The 20,472-nt window shown below is 37.5% G+C and overlaps 1 protein-coding gene across 1 annotated transcript in view; it reads right to left on the reverse strand.

Annotated features, from left to right (window-relative positions):
* TMX4 (thioredoxin related transmembrane protein 4) overlaps positions 1–20,472 on the reverse strand; it is a 45,522-nt gene that overhangs the window by 15,982 nt on the left and 9,068 nt on the right. Inside the window, exons 2-5 of the mRNA XM_058563192.1 lie at positions 18,468–18,583; positions 9,275–9,320; positions 7,554–7,682; positions 3,707–3,752 (exon numbers count right to left, since the gene is read on the reverse strand). Of these exons, the coding sequence (XP_058419175.1) occupies positions 3,707–3,752; positions 7,554–7,682; positions 9,275–9,320; positions 18,468–18,583 (337 nt within the window). The remainder of the gene's footprint in view (positions 1–3,706; positions 3,753–7,553; positions 7,683–9,274; positions 9,321–18,467; positions 18,584–20,472) is intronic.

Here is a 20,472-nt window from a genome sequence, read left to right on the forward strand (position 1 = left end):
AGGATTCCAGGTGAGAGCAGGAAGCTCACAGGGTCTGGCTTTTAAGACTATTCAAAGGGCTTCCTCACCTCAATGGTTTATTCAAGCAAGAACATATGGAAGGTTAATGTAGATTTAAGAAAGTCAAATGCAGACCCAACAAAACCCCTTAGTTCATTAGAACTCAGCTGTGTGGGTGTCATCACCCAGGGACCCTGGCATCCTGAGGACCAGCTTTTATCTCCGGAATGCCAGACCCAGCAAGCTGGCTTCACTGCTAAGGCAGAAACACAAGGACTTTAAGGAATCACTAGTTCTGATCTTCTAGATGTTGCTCTTGTTTTTGTTTTTTCTTTTTCATTAGAGAAAAATTACAAATACAGAAAAAGAGATTTTTAAAAATCAGTTGTAATTTCAGTATCAAAGATAACCATTGTTGATATCTGATTAATCTCTCTCTAGGCATTTTCCTAAATATACACAAAAACTCTGTATAAACATTACACTATACAAACTGTTATCTTTTCCCCCACTTAATAACATGCAATTTTCCCTATGGAAGTATTTACATCTAACTAGCTACCCACCCAGGGGAGACTGTTGCTGAGGAAAGACTGACTGCTATCTGTCTATGTATCCACAAAAAGAGATTGTGGATAGGCATCAACAATCTTGCCTCACTGGCATTAGTTCCTCTATGTCTTTCTTTCTTCCCTGTTTTTATCTTCTTTCTTGAAGACTACACTCTTTTAGTTCTAGCCATGCTCTCTGTCTCACCACATGCTGTGCTTCTTCTGTTCTTGTTAATATGGTTGCAGTACAGTTTTATATTATCTAGACATAAGTTAAAAACAGAGTATGCTCCCCACAATTATACATTCAACATTGATGTGAGGATCTTGAGCAAGGGAGAAAAACCAGCTAAATAAGCCAACTGAGTGGGCCAGGAGCACTGGCTCAGTAAGTGGTTCTGTGAGAGCAACAGGCAAGACTGCACCTAGAGGTTGAAGTGGCAACCAGAGACCTGACAGGTAGTCAAAGATTGGATCCCACCAAGCCAGGGATCATACCCTCTGTGAACAAGAGGATAAGGGTTAGATTCTAGAAACAGGTAGGTGGTGAGAGCCCTTCCCAGAGATTTAATAAAACACTATTTCTAAGAATAAAAGAAAGTGCAAAAGTTATCAAGAGGCTTGGGGAAGCTAGATGCTGACACAGAGGGTGATATTATATTTCTATTACAGATTTTTAAGGTAATGTATACACACACATGAGAAGATAATAAAAACAACCTACAAACCTACCATTTATATTCTTTTGGTCATGTACACTCCCCTCCCACCTGACCCCTCTACACATACACAATCTATATTCAGAGCAAATGTATTAGTGATCCTAATAAATATAAATGGACTAAATTTATCAGTTAAAAGAATTTCTTCTTGCTATATGCTTTTTACAAGACTCACTTAAAAGATAACTACCACAGAAAGGTTGCAAGTGATAAAAAAAAAATTCCAGGAAAATGCTAACCAAAAGAAAAAGAATATAGTATTAACACTAGACAAATATGACCTTATAGAATGTAAAATGTAATTGTTTGTGTGTCAAATTCTACAGTCTATCTTATAAAACTCTATTTTGTTGTTCCTTTTTTTTTTTATAATTTTATTTATTTATTTTTTTCCCCAAAGCCCCAGTAGATAGTTGTATGTCATAGCTGCACATCCTTCTAGTTGCTGTATGTGGGACGTGGCCTCAACATAGCCGGAGAAGCGGTGTGTTGGTGTGCGCCCAGGATCAAACCCGGGCCACCAGTAGTGGAGCGCGTGCACTTAACCGCTAAGCCACAGGGCCGGCCCTTTTCTTCCCTTTTTTGATATGTGGAAAGACATTCTAAATATATATATATCTATAAATATCATATATGCTTTACTTCTCAATCACTAAGAAGAACATCTTAATAGGTTATTCAGAGATGAATGATATTCTATTCTCCAAATGGCCCTTTGTTTTCAGTCCCATGCATCCACACGGAATCCATCCATGTTGCCCAAGGCTGGGCACTGTGTGTACAAAGATAAAACATCCATTCCCGGCCCTGATGTGCTCCAAATGCCACACATTGTAATCATTTGCATGATATAATGAAAAACTGTAACTCTTTATCTAAACTCTTGTTTAGCTAAGCACTAAATGCCAAGCTATATGAAGTCAGAGCAATTATTTATCTTCCCTGATACCGTCTTTGAAAGTAAAACTACTCTTTAACAATGTGTGAAGGCCATGACCAACTTCCACCTAAGCTCTTCTTAACTTACAAAACAAGTTCATCTCTTGACCTGCACTTATTATAGGTTCTGTGCTAAGATCTTGATCTCAATGATTTCTGACATCCATCTATTACAATTATCCTGTTGGATTAGACATTCTAAGGCTACCTACAAGGCTCTCGGATGGCTATCAGATATATGATTCTAGTGTCAACATAATACAAAGGGCAGAATCCCTAACTCTCAATTCCCAGTTTGCAATTCATAATTCTCAGCCCTTGAATAAACTTCTCACCAATGTTAAGAAAACAGCAGAAGGAAACCATATGAAACTCAAACTATCTGGACAAAGGGAAAATGTTGTTGTTTAATATAATACACAAATGCCAAAAAAAGGCAGTTACCAAATTTTAACCAAAAAAGACTGAATCCAAGCAACCAATTTAGCCTCTGTCATAAAAAAAAAAAAAAACCCTGAAGTAAGTATTCTATCTCACAAGGCAAAAAATATAATACAACTGAGAAACTGGGACACAAAAAGTTGTTCTTAAATTTCCCTCAACATGTATCAGTGTGCATGAGAAACAGAAAGTCCTCATGAGTTCCCTGATATTAAGTTCCAAATATGACACTATCACCTACAATCATAGCTTGGAAAACACACATATAGAGATTCACTTCTAAAGACTTTTTGAAATACTTGAAGGGTATATATTTAATTCCATAGCAATTTTGTTAAATCTGGTAGTATTTAGCCCACCCTACACATAAAAGGGAGCAAACGGTTATGTGACACGTTCAAGATTATATAATAGTTCAACATTTTAACCTAAATAACTCACTGAAATGACTCAGTGAAATGATACAATTCCATACAGCAGGGGCATGCAAACTTTTCCTTCAAGGGCCAGATAGTAAACATTTTAGGCTTGTGGGCCATATGGTCTCTGTCACAACTACTCAACTCTACCATTGTAGTGTAAAAGCAGTCACAGAAAATAGATAATGAATGAACATGGCTGTGTTCCAGTAAAACTTTATTTATAAAAATAGGTGGCCAGCCCACAGGGATCAGCTATAGTTTGCTGATCCCCGACATATGGAATCACTTGCAAGCTTAGATAATCTTTGATCTGTAGGGAACTTATGAGAATGGGAAAATAAGACGAAGTAAAACCACATAAGCCCTTTCAGCTTTGATAAAGGGATTCATCACTGATCTAAGAAAATACGACTTTGACACAATAATTACAGGTCCTTGTTCAATGTACGCTCTTCTACACAAAAGACATATTTCCACTAGGACCCTGCCTGAGAGTAGTTGTGTGGCTTAAGAATAAAAGCGAAATTATATATTTATAAGTGATTATTTTCTTATTAATTAGAAGCTACATTCTTACTCTTAAAAAACTCCTCTGCCAAGATTCAACAAGGACATATTTAAGATTACTCACCCATATCTTGCCAGAGATGCTAAAAAGACCAGCCATTCCAGACATCCTAAAAAAAAATAAAGAGGAGAACCACTGGTGATGTATACTATGAAAAAACAAAACAAAACAAAACTCAAGTCACAAGGACTGTCCCTCCACTTCTTGCAATACATCGTCCTCTCTCTATGATTCACGTCTGTTCTTATAGAGCTTAGACTCCATGGCCATTTCAATCACTCTGCTGTAACTACATCAAATCCCCTGGCTCTTTCTGCCTCCATTGTACATACCCGGCAAAATCCCCAACCCTAGCAGCTGAATGTCTCTGGGGAAAAAAATCATATGACCAGCTGATTGTTCTCCCTTCACAGTCACAAACCTCAGCGAGCAGTAAATACTGCCCAATCCCAATGCAATTTTTAGGTTCTACCTGAGATGATAGCTCACGTCCTCTTCTCTCTCTTCAAACCTAAAACACCCTCCCCAAGCATTCTCAGCTAACACTCCTTCTATGTCACTGCAGAATCAGAAGCGATTATGTGATCTCTCTTATCTTCCCACCAACACATGAGCCTGGTGTACACCTGCATCCACCTTCTCCTGTTACGACAGAGAAAGTCTATCTGCCCTGACCCAGCCCAAATTCTTCTCTTGTGCCTTGGATCTCTTTTGTCTTGTTAATGACTTGGTTCTTTCTGTCATCCCTTCTTCCTGCATTAGCAATTTCTCCCTCTCTGCTGGATCATTTCTCTTTTTTTTTTGTGAGGAAGATCAGCCCTGAGCTAACATCCATGCCAATCCTCCTCTTTTTGCTGAGGAAGACCAGCCCTGAGCTAACGTCTATTGCCAATCCTCCTCCTTTTTTTCCCCAAAGCCCCAGTAGATAGCTGAATGTCATAGGTGCACATCCTTCTAGTTGCTGTATGTGGGACGCCGCCTCAGCATAGCCCAACAAGCGGTGGGTCGGTGCGCGCCCGGGATCCGAACCCAGGCCACCAGGAGCAGAGCACGTGCACTTAACCGCTAAGCCAAGGGGCCAGCCCCTGGATCATTTTCATCAGCATGAAAACCTGTGCTACACTCCCTCATCTTTTAAAAAGAGCATCTCTGGATCTCATATAGCCCAGACAAACTTCTCCAGAGTAGTCTACACTTGCTGTTTCTTCTTCCTCAGCATATCTTTAACCCATTCAAATCTGGCTTCCATCCTCACTGCTGCACCATCACTATTCGTCAAGGCCACAGCGACCTCACATTGCTTCATTCAACGTCCACGTCTCACGCTTGATCTTCCATCCTCTTGGTAACATGGGACACAATGAGTGCTCCCTCCTTCTTGAGCACCCTTTACTTGGTGTCTAGGAAACTGCACACTCCTGTTTGTCCTCCTACCTCACTGGTGCTCATCTACAATTTCCTTTTGCTGACTCCTTCTCTACGACTTCTTGATTTTGGGGTGTCTCGTGGCTTGGTCCCAAGTACTTTCTCTTTTTCCTTCTCTCTAAGTGATCCCCTCCCTTCTAAGGCTTTAAACACCATCTATAACCTTTGTATTTGTGTTCTCCATGGAGACCCATCTCCAAGCATCCAACCTGACAGCTCTACAAAGAAGTCTGCATCTCAAACATAACATGTTCAATGCTGAACCCTTGATTTTCTCTTGCTCAAATCAGTAGGTGGTCTAGTGGTTAAGATTCAGTGCTCTCACCACCATGGACCAGGTTTGTTTCCTGGTCAGGAAACCACACCATCTGTCAGTTGTCATACTGTGGTGGCTGCATGTTGTCTTAATGCTGAAATCTATGGCACTGGTATTTCAAATGCCAGCAGTGTCACCCATGGTGGACAGGTTTCAGTGGAGCTTCCACAGTACGACAAACTAGGAAGAAGGACCTGGCCACACATTTTCAAAAAAATTGGCCATGAAAACCCTATGAATAGCAACAGAGTACTGTCTGATACAGCGCCGGAAGATGAAGAGGATGGCACAAAAAGAACGGGCAGGGTTCCACTCTGCTGTACACAGGGTCGCTAGGAGCTGGAATCGAGTCGGCAGCACTAACAACAACAAATCAGTGAGTACTTACACCACCAGGATCCACCAAGTACTCAAACCAGAAACCAAAGGAGTTTTTATTTGTGAATCTTCCCTCTCCTTCTTTCTCCTTGGCTCCTTGAAGAAAGCCAAGTTTACCTTCAAAACATTATTTTAAATTCACCCTTACTCTCCGTCCCCACTGCTGCCACCCTAATACGCACTACCACCATCCCTAGGCTGGACACTACAACAGCCTTCTACTTGTCTCACCTCACCCATTCCTGTCCTCTCCAATTTCTTCTCCGAAGAGCTGCCTTCTCATTGTGTGCACTGATAACATCCAAGCTCCCCACTGTGGCCACAGGTCCTGTATGACCTGGCTCTGGCCTCTCTTACTCGGCTCACACTATTCTCCCTCCCCTTCATTGTGCTCGACCCTGGCCACCTTTCTGCTCCTCTGCAAATCAAGCTCTCTCCAAACTGGGGCCGATGCACATGCTATAACCATTCCTGGGAACATTTCTCCCCCTGCTTTTTACCTGGCTCGGTCCTTCTATCATAATCCTCCTGTCAGAGTGGCGTCTCCTAGCCCCTCCATCTAATGTAGGTCCATAACCCCCAGTTACTCCCTGTTTCAGTAAAGCTGTGTTTGTTTTTAAACAGCCCTATCCAGACTATGATTCTTTGTATCCTTACTTTTTTTCTTAATCTGTCTTACTTTAAGTTACTTGAGGAGCAGAGGGACCACATCTGTCTTGTTCACTGTTGAATATCTAGCACCAAGAACAGTATCTGGCATAAAATCAGTGCTCAAATATTTGCAGAATGAAATGCCAGAGGTGAGCTGCTTTTTTTTTTTTAATTTTTTTATTTACTTATTTTTCCCCCAAAGCCCCAGTAGATAGTCGTATGTCATAGCTGCACATCCTTCTAGTGGCTGTATGTGGGACGCGGCCTCAGCATGGCCAGAGAAGCGGTGCGTTGGTGCGCGCCTGGGATCCGAACCCAGGCCGCCAGCAGCGGGGCGCGCGCACTTAACCGCTAAGCCATGGGGCCGGCCCGAGGTGAGCTGCTTTTTAAGCTATGTATTTCCTATGTATTATATAGATACCACTAGATGAGTTATTTCTGAATTATTGCATGATTTGCTTCTATTTCAGCAGGATATTTTTCACATTTGTTAAAAATGTAAAATTTTTACACTTTTACTTTACATTCTTTTATACTCTGGAAGCTCCACTGAAACCTGTCTAACATAAAATTACAAATATGATAATTCATTCAAAATTAAAACTAACTGTGGAAAAAGTCATTATTGTTTGGCTTTATCTACCTCACCAAGTATTATACAGTTTGTTATCATGGCCAAAAGTTACTCCCAGAAGTATTCTGCTAGGTAGCCAAAGATACCCTAGGTTTTATTTTCCACACAAGATACAATAGCAATTCTTTCATGAACTATATATAATTCAAGAAAGAGTTACTCTTTTATCTTGTCAATAATTTAAAAGGAAGAAAGAATGGTAAATGATGTTCAATATCATATTTTGTAAAGAGAAAACAGTTAGCATGGCTCAGCGCAAAAACTGGAGAGGAGGTTTTCAGTAACCCACCAAATCTGCTACTTAATTCCCAGCATACTAACAACTGGCTAAAACATATGGGGTCATAAACCAGAAACACCACACAGGCCAAGCATGGTCATGTGTAGTCTGGGTAATCAGAAGTGAATATGAAGAAAAAATGTAGGCTTTCAAGGCCCATGGCCTGTTCATTTGATACCTCCCGTTCTATTCAAAACACCTTGTCATTAAAAAAAAATCAAGTTACGTTAGAGAAGCCGGGGACTTCCAGCCAGTCAGAGGCTCAACTGATTGCCATTTCTTCTCTAAGATATAATTCTGCAGGTCTTCGTAGATTCCTGGGCCACGATAACGGCGGAATATGCCATCCTTTGCACTATAAATTATGAAAATAAATCAGTTAAAATAACAAGTGTTACAAATAATAAAAATCAAAATAACTATTGGTTTTACACGTGAACTCCACTCTGAATTTTAACTTGGCTCAAATGAAGAAAAAATATTATGGTTAGGCATGAATCAGAAAGCAAACATAAATATTAATCTGTTACAAATGAGAAATTCCAAAAGAGAAAGGATTAAACTATTTTATCACTGCACAATTTGTGACTATAAGCAAAGTTCTTGGCAGTGTTTAATCTGCCAAGTTACTTTTTATTATTTTTGCTACCAATTATTTTGATTTTTCTTACAACAGCAAAGCAGCAATTGTTATCAAGTTTTAAAAAACTGTATCCACATTTCCAAATTTATGTCATTCAAGTCCCTCCCCTCAAAGTCAACAAAACATCTCTTAGTTTCACATGCCCCTTCAGTCTTCCCTCCCTCTCGCTTTCTCACCAGTCAAGCTTCCTAAGGGAAGAGTCTACGCTTGCCATTCTCTCCTCTTATATTACTCATTCACTACTTGGTGTGATTGAGGGTTCTGCTTCCACGACTCCATTGAAACTACTCATAATGGGGGTCTCCAATGACTCCTAAGTGCCATATCCATGGAACACTTTTCTGCCATTTTTCCTTTGTCTGTCATTGGCACTGTCCACTACTGAAGACCCTTCCTTTCTCCTTTCTCTTGGCTTTTATGACATTAGCTCTCTGGACTTCTTCCTACTATTCTGACCATTCCTTCTCCCTGTCTTCCTTTGTAGACGTCCTAACGTTGGTCAACCCCAGGTTCTATCCTTGACCTGCTTCTCTTCCCATTGCGTATGTGTTCTCTAGATATATTCTAACTGATACCTACCTAGACGCTGAGGAAGACCCAACATGTATCTCTAGTCTGGATCTTTCTTCTGAGCTCTAGATCTTGACATCAAATTGTCAATTAAACTTCTCCATTTGGAACTAGCATAGGCACTGCACACTATTTTCTCCATTCCAGCCTCTATCTTCCAAACTTCATCTTATTCTAATGGTTCCTCAATAGCTTTTATGAGTTATACATGGCCTGTTGGTAGTCATCACTGGCTCTTCCTTTCCTATGGCTAATCAGTCACCAAGTCCCAGTGATCCCACCTCCTAAGTATCTCTGGAATCCACCCCCTCCTTTCTCTTTCACCTGTCCCTACCTGAGCCTCATCACCCAGGATGATCCAACCGCACCCTATGGGCCAGCCATAAAGAACCACTTACAGTTCCCAGAAGTTCTCCTTTTCTCCTGGGCTTTTCCATCATATCTCCTCTATCTGGAAAGGCCTTGTCTGCTTAACCAATTCCTATTTAACTATTAAGAATCACCCCACCTTTTATATCATCAGAAAAATCTTTGACTTCCCCACCAATTCACTGCCTGAAATCAGGTTCCTTTCTCTGCAGCACTTTGGGTATTTCTCTCCTCTAACAGCTATTATTCAGTGCAGACCAGTCTTTCTCCTGAATGAGCGATGGTTTTGGAAAACAACTTAGAATTCCCGGTATACATCTACTGATTTCTAATTTTTGCAAGACCAAAAAATTATTTAAACTTACTGAAAAAATGCTGGGAGAGTGGTGACAAAGAAGCGGCCACTCAAACCTACAAGAAGCATAAACAGAAAAGTTACAAGTCAAACTCAGACTGACCTAAACACCTAACTTAAGTTCTAAAACAAGCAGCCTTGAGCTTACTTTCATAACCACATTATTAAAATCATTACAATTATTGAATCACATTTACTATTTCATTTTTGACTTAAAGAAATTTTTTTTTTCCCCGTTTTTATTTACCTCTTTCCAGTCACTGACATACAACTTGCTTATCTTCTATATGTTACACTGGAGTTTTCTGGCCTGTGAATCACTTGGAATTGTATAGTGGCTGAAAGGATAGGTTTTAGAGTCATGCAATCCGGGTTAAATACTAAATTCTCCATTTACTAGCTTTGTGACCTTAGATAAATTACTTAACCTTTCTGAGTCTCAATTACTTCATCTGTAAAATGGGTATATTAAAGACTACCCGAATTGTTCTGAAGTTAGATTAGATCAGTATGTTAAGTGCTTAGCACATAATAAAGGACTCAATAAATTATTATTACATCAGTTTTAAGATTAAAAAGAACAATAAAGAATATGAAATAATAAGATCATGTATAATCTTTGCACATTTATAAAATTTGCAAGTTCTGTCAAGGAACTCTATGTACATTAAACAGATGTTTTCAATTTGTCTTAGCAAACCTTTACTGAGCACTAACCATATATCAAATGCTATGCTGGATCCATGTGAAGACAAAGACAAATAAAACCCTTAGTCACCCAGGAAATATTTACTGAGGCAACTTCTCTGTTCCAGGGACTGTGATAACTGCTCAAGACACAGATAAGCAAAACACGTACAGTCTTTGTTCTCACACAGCTTACAGCCTAGTGGAAGAGGGAAAGAACTTAATAATCACAATCATGGCTATAAACAGAGATAGATGATATCAAGAAAGGAGCATGCAACAAAAACCTAAATAAGAATAGGAGTAAAGAATAGATCCCTGCTCTTTAAATGTTTACAAACAAATATTTATATGGACACCAAGAGTGAGTAAGCCTGGGCTGGCAAAGAGAAAGAAAGGTAAAGGATCCTCCTGGCCAGTATGGAAAAATGACAGAGACACTATTTTAACATTTCTCATCACTTCTGCCTTTCCCACTCAAGAACAATCTGGACAAAATTAAATATCTAATCAAATAAAGTGGCTCAAATTTTACATCTCTGTGGTCACTTGCAATTTGAAATACTGAAGCTTTACTTTTAATAACACGGGAAATTTTCTTATACCCATTTTATAAATTAAATCTATATTCAGCATAATAATTTATTGATTAATGATGAGTCTTCCCAAAAGATTCTTTATTTTTTCTCATATCAAATCAAATAGACTTTAAAACATCCCTATGGCACTTAAAAGAAAACACAGTATTCTGAAGGTAGTAAAAGTGTTTGTTACAAAAAGAAACATTTATTACATACATTTATTATCGTACATTAAAGAAAAAAAAAAAAGATTGTACTGGCAATCACAAAAACACAAGGGACCTGAGAAGTCAACTGAGGATTGTTAACAAGCATCTCTGTCTACAGGGCATTTTCACCTCTAACTTTGCTTGGAATTCCAACCTAGCAGGGAACAAAGGTATCTTTTAGTACATTTCCAACTCTAAATCGCCAGAGGACAAAGTCTTGGTAATTCTAAGTGCTTAAAAATTATCATATGCTTTTGCTTAAAATAAATATTACAAATAGTTTCATATCTCACTTCTTTCCTAGCTACAGAGTCTTATGACCACCCAAAAATTTTATCTAAAGAGAGTCACAGCGTTAGAGAATTATGCTTTACTTATATGACTTTTAAAATGGAAGGAACAAACAAAGAGCATCCCATCACTTGTTCAAGTTTCTATATAGATTTTATTTTTATCACAATAAATAGATAGGATTTCTAATAAATGTTAGGTACACTGAAGGTGCTATTTTTAACTTGTTCTTTAAAATCCTTCATATGTTCTTAGTCATCATTGGCCATGGAAATATATAAAAAAATAAGTAAATATAAAAAATATTTCATAAAACACATTAAATTATATGATATGCAAAACAATATTTCCAGATTCGAGGGCCAGGTGGGGTCAAACCCCACTTCTGCCTCTTATTAAATGTTTTTAATCTGGGATAGCTAATTTAAACTCTCTGGGCCTCAGTTTTCTTATTATAGATGGGCATCATAATTTCTATCTTGTAGTACTTCAGCATTAAATGATTTTATATTTATAAAGCACATACAGAACAGTATCTGACACATAACAAGGACTAAACCAATGCTAGCTATTATTTTCTATATTTAAATCTCTGATTCAAAGTTAGAATAAAACAAGAGGATATAATAAAGATAAACTAATTTAGTCTTAAGTGCTTTGGAAATTGTACATTATTTTGGATAACATATCTTTAAAAATAAATGTGCCCATGAAAATCAATGAGTACAGAGAAAATAAGAAAAAAGAAACACAGTGGCAAATGGTCTCTGCGATTTTTCTGCATCTTTCTGGTTCAGGATAGAAGGTATAACAGGACACTTGTTCCCAAAATTGTTAGATTAAACGGTATAAGAATTTTATGGTTCTTGATATGAATTGCTATTTTGTTTTCCATAACTATTTTACCAATTTACAAGATCATCAATTAAGGTTCATTTAAAATAAAGACCATTATTAATAAATTGTAGCACCTGAAGACTGTTTTCATTGATGTTTCTTCATCAATATTTCTTCAAATGACAACTTATGTGGAGTATTAATAATAAGGTTATAGCATCTAACTCAGATATGAGTTTGGTTCGTTGTCTGGAATAATATACTGTCGCTGAGGATGTATTCAGTAAAATCTACAACAAAATCAAGTAGTCAAAGTAGTCCTTAGATTATGACACACTATTAAGCCCTTGAAGATGTGACACCACAGGAAATTCATCTCAAATAAATTTCACTTGTGAGAGGGTGAAAGACATCAGAAAGCTCTGGATCTCATGTCCTGCTCCAAAAATGTCTTCTAACCTTTAATACTGACGCTATGAAGTGTCAAGGGAGACTTTCATTACCTGAAAAGTTAAAACATTAACACCTTGGAATAGAGAAGTACCATCTGAGGTTGTGCCTTCAGGGTTTAAAAACAACAAGTGTGGATTGTAAAGAAACAAGTGCACTCTTAAACCTTTAAATACAAGACATAAAGTTTGACCACAAAGTCTCCAAAAATTTCTGCATGCCTTTTTTACTATAGGGGTAATTTCCACTTTAAAATGAAGATTGTCCAAAATATATAAAGAACTCATGCATCTTACCAACAAAAAAACTACCAACCCCATTAAAAAATGGGCAAAGGACCTGAACAAACATTTCTCCAAAGAAGATATACAGATGGCCAACAGACACATGAAAAGATGTTCAAAATCATTAACTATCAGGGAAATGCAAATCAAAACTACAATGAGATATCACCTGACGCCCGTCAGATTGGCTATAATTAACAAGAAGGAAACAACATGTGTTGGAGAGGATGTGGAGAGAAGGGAACTCTCATACACTGCTGGTGGGAGTGCAAACTGGTGCAGCCACTATGGAAAACAGTATGGAGATTCCTCAAAAAATCAAGGATAGAACTACCATATGATCCAGCCATCCCACTGCTAGGTATTTATCCAAAGAACTTGAAAACACCAATTTGTAAAGGTACATGCACCCATGTGTTCATTGCAGCGTTATTCACAATAGCCAAGACTTGGAAGCAACCTAAGTGCCCATCAAGGGATGAATGGATAAAGAAGCTGTGGTATATATACACAATGGAATACTACTCAGCCATAAGAAACGATGAAATCCAGCCATTTGTGACAACATGGATGGACATTGAGGATATAATGCAAAGTGAAATAAGTCAGAGAGAGAAGGTCAAATACCGCATGATTTCCTTCATTAAGTAGTAGATAATAACAACAATAAACAAACACATAGGGACAGAGATTGGATTGGTGGTTACCAGAGGGGAAGGGGGGAGGGAGGAGGGTGAAAGGGATAATTCGGTACATGTGTGTGGTGATGGGTTGTAATTAGTATTTTGGTGGTGAACATGATGTAATCTATGCAGAAATAGAAGTACAATGATGTACACCTGAAATTTTTACAATGTTATAAACCAATGTTACTGCAATAAACAAAAAATTAAAAAAAAAAAAAAAATGAAGATTGTATTACAACATAAAAGGGGCATTAATCCAGAACGCAGGAAAAAAGTTAATTTCTTATTAGCAAGCTTATCTTTAACACATATAGCAAAAAACAAAGAATTAAAAGATTAGAGAAAAATTATGGCAGAGAACTATATTGATATGCAAAAACACAATAGAAATTATTTAAGTTCAATATTAAGAAAATGGGGATAGCTATTAGCTTTTGTTCTACAGCTAACAAGCTGTGTTACCTTGCGCATATTATTTAACCTCTCTGAGCCTCAGTTTTCTGAATCATATAGAGATAAATAGTTTGTTCTTCCTACAGTTGTTACGAAGCTAAAATGTATGTAAGTGCTTACCGCAATTACAGGCTGAAGTAAATGCTTACAAAGTGTTAGTTATTATCATTAAAGAAAGTAGCAGAAGGAAAACAATGAAAAAAAGTAGAACTAACCATACCTTCGAGATTGAAATAAAGTTGTCGATAGAATACAAAAGACTAATTTTTATAATTACAAAATTAAAATATTAACAGTAACTGAAGTACAGTAAACTAAATTGGCTTCAATAATAAATTCGTGGTTTTAAACTCAATGCTTATTCTTGGCCATGGTAGGGATCTGGTTTACCTCTAATCTAGTGAAATGACCATCACTCATGCGTGCTCTGTGAGCAGCTGCTGTTTTCCTGTCCTTGACAACTAAGCTTATCTGCATAGAACAGAAGGTTCAAGTACTTACTCATTAAATTTAACTTCCCCAATTCAGCTCAACTGAAACCTCACCTGGTCTATGCACTATTAAACAGGCAATGTAATGTAACCTAATCTAAGGCCTGTCCTTTCCTTGACATCTACATCTCAGCTATAAAAATGCAATGTGCTTATTGCAATTCCCAGTCTTGATAATTCTGAAATCTTATTTTCTGTTTAAAATACCTAAGAAAATCTCCTATTTGATATACCAATGAAAGAATTATAAGGGTTATGACCTATGAAATTCATACTGAGGAAGAATTATTAAAGACTAAGAATGATAAAATTCTTGAGTAAGAATTATAAAAGAATTACTAAAGAGTATGCATGAACACTTCAAAAATTCTTGCTTTCTCTTCTTTTTAAATTTTACTTGCAGGGAAAAGAAATGAAATTATCTCTTACCAGCACTCCTGTGGCAAGGCAGCCCTGAGGAAAGAATATACTAATGGAGATCTGTAACCAAATATAAATCTGTATTCAGCAATACCCAATAAAGTGCTCAATTGTAGGGAAAAATAATATCATTTCAATGGTTTCCCACTGCTCATTCAGGACGTTAGACTTTGTAAAAATGAAGTAAATACGCAAACAGCTCCCAAGAATAGGGACAAGCTGCCCGGAGGCTTGCCAGTGACTTAGTACCACATAGGACACTCTCTTCATTTGGCCTCCAGGACCCCCCTTCTTCTCCATCTCCCTCCTACCTACCTGGCTTCTCCTTTTCCTCTGCTGCAACTACTTCTTTTCTTCTAAATGTTGGAGTGCTCTGGTTCTCAATCCTCAAAACAGTTCCCTGGCACACACTCCTTAGGTAATCCCAATTCTTCCCCTCATTTCAAATACCGCCTACACTGACGACCCTCGGTTGTACATCTCTAGCTCATCTCTATTTGGACTTCTATTAAACATCTCGAACTTCAACTCTGTCCCAAACCTGTTCCTCCTTCAGGCCTCTTCATCTTTTCTCTTTCTACCAAATGCTACAACCAGTCTATCAGGAAATCCTTTTGGATATTCCAGCCAAATGTAGTATTTCAAATCCAATCACTCACCATTGCTGCTACCAGTCCAAGACACCATCATCTCAACTCATGGACTACTGCATTAACCTCCTAACCGCTCTTCCTGCTTTCACTTCTGACTCCCTAAAATCAATGTTCACATAGTAGCCAAAGAGATTATTTTAAAACATAAATCATATCACGTCACTCCTCTGCTCAAAACCTTCCAGGAGCTTCCTTCCTATCATACTTCATACAAAACCTAAACTCCTTTGCCATGGCCAAGAAGACCTTTCATGGTCTGGTCCCTAGCTACCTCTCCAGCCTCATTTATCTCAAGTACCCTGCGGGCTGTCATATTGTTCCTCAAATAAGCCAACTACACTCTCACCTGCACAGGCTGTTTGCTCTGCCTGGGGTGTTCCTCCCCGTAAGATGTTGAAATTCAGTCCCTCAATCTGTCAAGACCTCTGGTCAAACAGTCCTTCCCTGGACATCCTATTTAAAATAGTGGCTCCCATCATTTTCTACATTTTTACCCTGCTTTATTTTTCTTCACAGCCCTTACCACCAACAGACGATATTTTCCATTTTACTTTTGTTACTGTTTATCTCCTTCACTGGAATGTAAACTCAATGAGGAGCCAGCTCTTTGTCTTCCTTATTCACCTCTGTATCACTGATACCCAGATCAGGGCCTGGTGCGTGGTAGGAACTCAAATATTTGAATAAACACATTATTTCTAAACTCTGTTAGAAGATTAGTTGAAAGCATTAAATTTAAATTACTTTATAATTTAAAGTAAAATTATACTGGGGCCAGCCCGGTGGCGTAGTGGTTAAGTTTGCGCACTCTGCTTTGGTGGCCCAGGGTTTACAGGTTTGAATGCCGGGTGCAGACCTATGCACCCTCATCAAGCCATGCTATGGCAGCGTCCCACGTATAAAATAGAGGAGGATGGGCACAGAGGTTAGCTCAGAGCCAATCTTCCTCAGCAAAAAGAGGAGGATTGGCAACAGATGTTAGCTAAGGGTCAATCTTCCTCCCCAAAAATAAATAAATAAATACAGTGTATAATTTAAATAAATAAATAAAGTAAAATTATAAATATAAAATAGTATGATCTGAAGTGAAATATTCTCTAGGCCACTCAATCATGTGTGTAGAATTTTGTCTCCTAAATTGTATTTATGAGTTACAGGGTTTTTTTTTTCCAATTATTTTTTTGAGGTCATATTAGTTTATAACATTCTGTAATTTCAGAATTACAGAATGTACATTATTTATATAGAGTTTTTACGTTTTTATCATTTAAAAGAATTCGAGAGCCTCTACTTTAAAAAACTGTTCTACTATATAAAACAATAACTTCCTTTTTTGGACTTTTTTTCTTCACTATTCCTATAGAATACCAGACCAAAGACTTTCTTCCCTCCTCTTTGATAAAGATTTCAAATATATATAGTTTGTTAAATATTATGAGTCAATGATGAATTTGTTTTTTAAATATTTTATCACAATTTCTGTCTTACATTATTATCAAAAAAGCACTTAATCCATTCACAATGGAAAAATAACTGTAAGTCTATACTTTAGATGGAAAGACTATATTCAATTAAACTAGATTTGTGAATCCATCACAAAGCTAACTGTTTAATTCTTTTAATTCAAATCACGCTGTGAAATCACAGCAGGTATACCAAACGGCTGAAATGTGAATAGGCCAGTTGCATTTCTAAGAAATTCATCATAAAATGTGTCTGGTGCCCACTAATTAACAAGGTTTATAACTGATTTCATTGGACTCAAACTACTAAAAGATGAAAACAAGTTTACAGCAAAACGGTAATTACAATAACTTGACCTCCAAATAGAATAACTTATTTTAATAGCCAAAACCATGAACTAATAAATAAAATCGTCCATCTTTAAATAGTAGATGGGCAGAAGTGGCTTTCATTCAAATGCTTAAAAAGGTGGAGGCTTGAAGACTCATGGCTTTTAACAGAAACCCCTCTCCATGAGTTTGTCAAGACATCCATCTTAACAGACACCATCCATTTTGTTGTCCAAGTAATTGGTAATCCATTACTTTGTGTTTTTTGAACTCACAGTTATTACAGAAAGGTAACAGCTACACTTCCATACCTACCTCTTTTTTTCCCTTGTAAAGGGATGCAATAGGTAGAAATTGAATGTAGATAGGAAAAAATAACTAATAAAAATTTGAACATAGTCAAATTTGAATCTATAAAAGCCCAACTTTTCTTCTCAATTTATATATATATATATATATATATATATATATACACACACACATCATTATTTTTAAACTACCAATACAAATTGTGTGTATCTTTCCAGAATTTAAAAGTCTCCTTTATCTCCCCCTTTCTTCTGAAAAATTACATCATTAACAGCTGGAGATGGAATGACAGAATTAGAAATTCAACAATTCTGGAACTCACGATGAAATATTTGACTCAGGTAGAATCATCATGGATCTTAAAATCCCAAAGAATCACCCCCCAGATTACTTACTAATCACAAAGTGGGGTCTTTTCTTTATAAATGAGGTGTTTAGTGTCATCACCTTAATCCAAGTGCTCAAACTCAATATCACTAATGGTGACAGTATATGTTTTCTGATGGGATACAATATAAAGTCACAGCATCACCTATGACGTACTCTTGCCATAAATGTCTAGCCTGAATCATGCCTCTAGACTGACATTAAATGTCACTATAAGGAAACACTTAGGCAAATCCCTGGTCTATTCTCTTCAGAATATCAAGATCATGAAAAAAATGGGGGACTATTCTAGATTGAGGGCAACTAAAAAAACATAACAACCAAATGCAAATGGTGAACTTTGATTAGATCCTGGCTCAATAAACTGTAAGACACATGGAAAATAATTAGGGAGATTTTAATATGCCAAAATATTAAAGGGTAAAGTATCAGGTTGTCTGCAACCTATCTTCAAAAGACCCAGCAAAAAATAATAATAATAAAAATGTAAATAAACATATACACATATATATGTGTAAACAGACTCAGATATGCCAAAATGTTGTCTGTTGATTCTAGATGGTCAGTTCATGGGTAACCAATATCCTAGTTTTTCAACTTTTCTATATGCTTGAGAATTTTAAAAATAAAAAGTAACAAACTTTTGCATTTAATGTTCAACATTCACAGTACCTGGTTCTTGAATGACATCTACCTTCCCCACACTGATCTGAAGTATTTCACCATTCTTTGCAAACGTCTCCCATTCTGAATCAGTCTGCTGGCAGGATGGACACCAAGGGGCATAACTATAAAAGAAGAATGGCTAATCAATATAAACATATGAAAAAATCTGTAAAATAAAATAGAGAAATAGAGTAAAGAGAAGCACAAAAGCAAGCTTTTCCAAAGTCATTTGATATAGACAAACAGAAGCATACTTCCCCCCCAGAATTTAATGATGAATATCAATTCCCTGGGGAAAAAATTAGCCAAAGTTTACGAAGATTTTCACAAATCATTATAATACATAAAATATTTTATTTCACTGTTATTCTCACAATCAATCCAAATTTTGTCACTTTCCAGATAGCTTTTGATTTTTGAGAATGAACACTGTTTTGAGAGCCCCACTAAAGGAAGATAATTTTCACAAGGATGTCCCTAAACTAGCCAAACCAGTTTCAGATTCATCAAAGCTACAGATCTGATGAACAGAGACCAGAAGATCTGTTGCCAGTGGGTCCTCAAGAAAGTGAGTCATTTCCAAAGATCAGAAGTCATTTCAACCATTCTGAGAAAGCTATAGGCTAAACCAGTTTTACCCGACACTTTCTTAAGTAGGAGTCAGAAATACCTGGGCCTTCAACCAGAACCCTGGTTTTTACGTTTATTTTTTCATTCAATAAACATGAACTGAGCACTATGCTACAAGCTGAAGCTACAACAACTGTGAACAAGACAGACGTGTTGCCTCCTCTTCTTGTGGATTGTACAGCCCACAGAAGAACAGAGGTAAGACCCGGCATAATTACAATCCAGGTGGCAAATGCCATGGCTGAAAGTGTGGAACAATGCTATGGAGACACTCAGGAGCTGGGTGATCTCAGAGGGGTCCACAGAGAAAGCAGTATATGTCCTGAGATTTAAAGTAGGCGGCAACAGCCAGAGAGGGGTCAAGGAAAGTTCTAATCTAAGCAGAGAGAATAGCATGTGTGAAGGCTGAGTACTGAGAGGGGATGGTGAAGACATCATCTACAGCTTTTAAAAAAGTTATAAAAGGAGTTAGGACTTTATTTGAAGCTCCACGGTAAGCCCTAGAGAGGTAAGAGAATTATGATCTGATTTACATTTTGGAAAAATCATTCGTAATTTTAATGGATCAGGGAAAAATAATGGATCAGGGAAGGATGAGATGGAATCAAAGAGAAGAACTGGAAGGCTGAGCCATCATCCTGGCAAGACGCTCGTGGCCTCACTCTGCTCTGAGCTGGTCCTGGAACACATCAAAAATACTCAGAACATAAAGCTCCAAAGTGATCCAGGATTTCATCTGCAGATGTTAAAATGGGACCTGGAGAAGCGTGCTGTTTAGAAAGCAAAGTGGATTGAATAGTATGCCCTAAAAAAATATGTCCAAGACCTAACCCTGGTACTCGTGAATGTGACCTTATTTGGAATAAGTGTCTTTACCCATATTATTAAATTAAGGATCTCGGGATGAGATCATCCTGGATTTAGCGTAGACCCTAAATCCAATGACTAGTGTTCTTTTATAAAGAAAGAAAAGGGAGATTTGACACAGGGACACTGGGGGAAGGCTATGTGAAGATGGAGGCAGAGATATGTTATGCAGCTACAAGCCAAGAACACCAAAGATTGCCAGCAGCCACCAGAAGCTAGAAGAGACACGGAATACTCTCTCATAGAGCCTGCAGAGTGAACTAATCCTGCTAACATGTTGATTTTGGATTTTTGGTCTCCAAAATCATGAAAGTATAAATTTCTGTTGTTTTAAGCCACCAAGTTTGTGGTCATTTGCAGTAGCCGGAGGAAAATAAAACAGAAAGGAAGATATCACTTGAAATTACATGGAATTGAGATCAGATATGCCTTATGGAGGCTTAAAGACCTGCTAGGGTTATACTTAATTTAAAATACTGTGAACAAACAATAACATATGCTGGAAATCCATTTT

The sequence above is a fragment of the Diceros bicornis genome, chromosome 19 (assembly GCF_020826845.1).
Source record: "Diceros bicornis minor isolate mBicDic1 chromosome 19, mDicBic1.mat.cur, whole genome shotgun sequence".
Taxonomy (NCBI): Eukaryota; Metazoa; Chordata; class Mammalia; order Perissodactyla; family Rhinocerotidae; genus Diceros; species Diceros bicornis.